The 2,973-nt window shown below is 27.9% G+C and overlaps 1 protein-coding gene across 1 annotated transcript in view; it reads left to right on the top strand.

Annotated features, from left to right (window-relative positions):
- The window catches only part of Smp_174190 (tetraspanin, putative), a gene marked incomplete at both ends in the record, with an annotated part of 32,609 nt that extends 30,018 nt beyond the window's left edge, over positions 1 to 2,591 (top strand). The window contains one exon of the mRNA XM_018797531.1: positions 2,505 to 2,591. Coding sequence (XP_018646773.1) covers positions 2,505 to 2,591 — 87 coding nt within the window. The remainder of the gene's footprint in view (positions 1 to 2,504) is intronic.
- Positions 2,592 to 2,973: the final 382 nt, after the last annotated feature.

Here is a 2,973-nt window from a genome sequence, read left to right as displayed (position 1 = left end):
ATTATGATCGTGGTGTGTATTAGAAGCAGTGGTCATTTATCCAAAGACCAGGGGGGACGCAATGCAGAGGCCCGGGAACGGGTACAGGGTAAGGATGGTCGAACAAATTACGAACTAGTGAAAAACTTCGTGTTTTAATTTTAATATTATCAAATAATAAAATATTATTACTATTATTAGTTGAAATCCAATGAAACATTTCAAATAAGCATATAATGCATGTCTCCTTTCTTTATCCTATTGTTGTTGTTGTTTGTTTGCTTTTTCGAGTAAACAGTTATTCTGATTGTTTAATTCATTCTTCAATAATGATGTTTCCCTTTCCTAGTCATTTTCATACTGTTTGTTATAGTTTATTGTTGGTTTTTTTAATCCTTCTTTCAATAAATTACTTGATGTCATTTCTTTAGTTTTTCTTGGAATAATATATGACAGAGCAGTTTTCTTTTTCTATTCATGAAATCGAGTATATCTATATATATATTGATATATTGCCATCCAAATAGAATATTTTGACAATCTACAAAAGACAAGAATAGAAATTCTATGGAGAATGATTAGTCAAAAACAAAAAGAGAAAAACATATAAAAGAAACAAATATGGAAAGAAATGTAGTAATAAATCTATTTATCTAAGTGACTAAGAGAATTATGGAACTACTGATAGGTGGAGTATTTTTGTTACAGTTTATTCATTATTATCAAGAAGTATAAAAGTACTTATAAAAAGTTAGAAATGTACGATTGTTCTCTTGATCAAACTATAAACTATAATAACATTGTTTTACTAATGAATATGAAAAGAAACTTTGGTTGAGTTATAATGAAGTGGGTCACTAGGTGAAAATCGGAAAAAATTAATAGTGTAATTAAAACACTCAATGTGTATGAGTTCAATTATTCTATGATCTACCATTAGATTGAAATGAAAAAGTTTTATTGAATGAAAAAGCGGTTAGTTGATTATTTTCCGAATCGTTTCAGTGTGAAATCGATACTTCTTGAATATACCTAGATATATTTCCTAAATTTTTATATTTCTACTATTTTTGATCATCAATTTCGAAATCTTCATCAATACTGTGTTAATGTCCAGAGTTTGACAGACTATTCAATTATAAAATCATTTGTGCACCTAATGCAGTCAAATTAAATTTACAAGAATCTTCAAGTTGTCAAAATACTTCAACTTATGACATGAATTCGGTAAATTAGTTAAAACATGATGTCTAAAACTGTATTGCTCCATATAAAAACACTTAATAACAGAATAATTATTCAAGCTTTTCATGATTTATGAACGAAACGAAGATCAGAGTTTTTAGTTTAACCTACATGTTTCCTAGAATTTACAGTTTTCATTATTACAAAATTAGTTTCGAATGCTTTCAGAAGAAAAGACCATTAGAATATATTGTTAAAAATAACCTCCTCATTCACAAAAAGGTTCTTCCTTTTGCATTGGTACCCTTTACTTTTAATACTAGAATACACATATTTAGAAAAACGTATCTCGTTTTAGGATAAGATTAAAGTTTCTTAAACAACAGAATAATTGAAAGGGGGATATCTAACTTTCTATTTAGAACGTTGATTTGTACATAATTCTGTGAATTTTTATTTACACATAGAACAGGGATACAAAAATAGAATTGTTTATGGTCGGATACAGTTATTGATTAGTAGCCAGAAGAATTCGAAACACTTGTTTTTGTTTTGTTAATATTCAACGCTTAGTAGTCTTAATTATGATCTGACATTTCAGAATTCCTAATTGGTATTTGCATTAAAATCTAGCTATTTTCCCAATTTCTCTTAGTAAGCTATTTATTTCCTTGTGCAGATTTTCCCTTCATTTATTATTACAAATGAGGTAGTTACTAATACATTAAAGTCTAGAAATAGTTATTTCGATCATCACACTGTTGTAAATATACTCGATGTACTAAAAAAATATTGTTGACAGTTGGTTTACTGGGCAAAACACTGAACTGTTGACGTTCAGCGTGTTCGCTCAAATAAACTGTTTTATGTTTAACAACTTATCTTAGATATAACACAAAACATAAGGATCAGAGTTGACTGCACAAATATATATCTGGTTATTAAATAATCATTGTCGGTAACTCGATGAATGCCTTTTTTGCCTAAATATATATTTAAGAGAACACTTCATTATTCTACAGAATAAGTGAATACTTATAACTTCAAGAAAGAAAACTTATCTGTTGGTATGAGACTAACAAATTGTGGGGTTAATTACCGTACAGTGTTTGAAAAATTTGGATTCCACTTTATGTTTAAAGTAAGAGCTAATTTTCACACATTATGTTCCATTACTGGAAGGTGTATCTACACTATTTTCACATATTTTTCTTCAGTTTCATTTTGTATGATCAAATTAACTTCAGATTATGGATTGTTTATCAAATTTCAAGAAATTTTCATAAAAAGCACCTTGTTAACAGTTTTCTCGTTGTTTATTTATTTTTTTTACTTTTCAGATGGCTGGTTTAATATTAGGCTTATTACTGTTAAGAAGTTTTTCAGTGGATGACTATCCAGAGATTAATCTACGTGAAAATGTATGAACTATCAAGATAGAACCAAACTTACACATATATTTATATATCTACTCATAAAATTTGCATTTCTGAGAAAAATAAACCGACTGATAGTTTTAATTCATTCCAAAATATATCAATCTCCTGTCTGTATATCTTCCTCTCCCTCTCTCTGCTTTTTACTCTGCTCTTATTTCTTGTTTTATTCCCAAACCTATTGTTTGTATTCCATGTTCATTTCACTGTATCATCTTTTTATTTTTTACAGATCTACTTTGTTTTTCTATCTTTTCTTTTTTTTTTGAATGTTTTATTCTAAAATATAATCAATCGTTTCTCATTTGATGTTAAAAAGGCGGATTACATAAAAGAATTGATCAATATTATCTTTATTCATTCGTCTATTATC

Source organism: Schistosoma mansoni (genome assembly GCF_000237925.1).
Source record: "Schistosoma mansoni, WGS project CABG00000000 data, supercontig 0164, strain Puerto Rico, whole genome shotgun sequence".
NCBI classification, from domain to species: Eukaryota; Metazoa; Platyhelminthes; class Trematoda; order Strigeidida; family Schistosomatidae; genus Schistosoma; species Schistosoma mansoni.
This window is presented reverse-complemented; position numbering and strand designations above follow the sequence as displayed.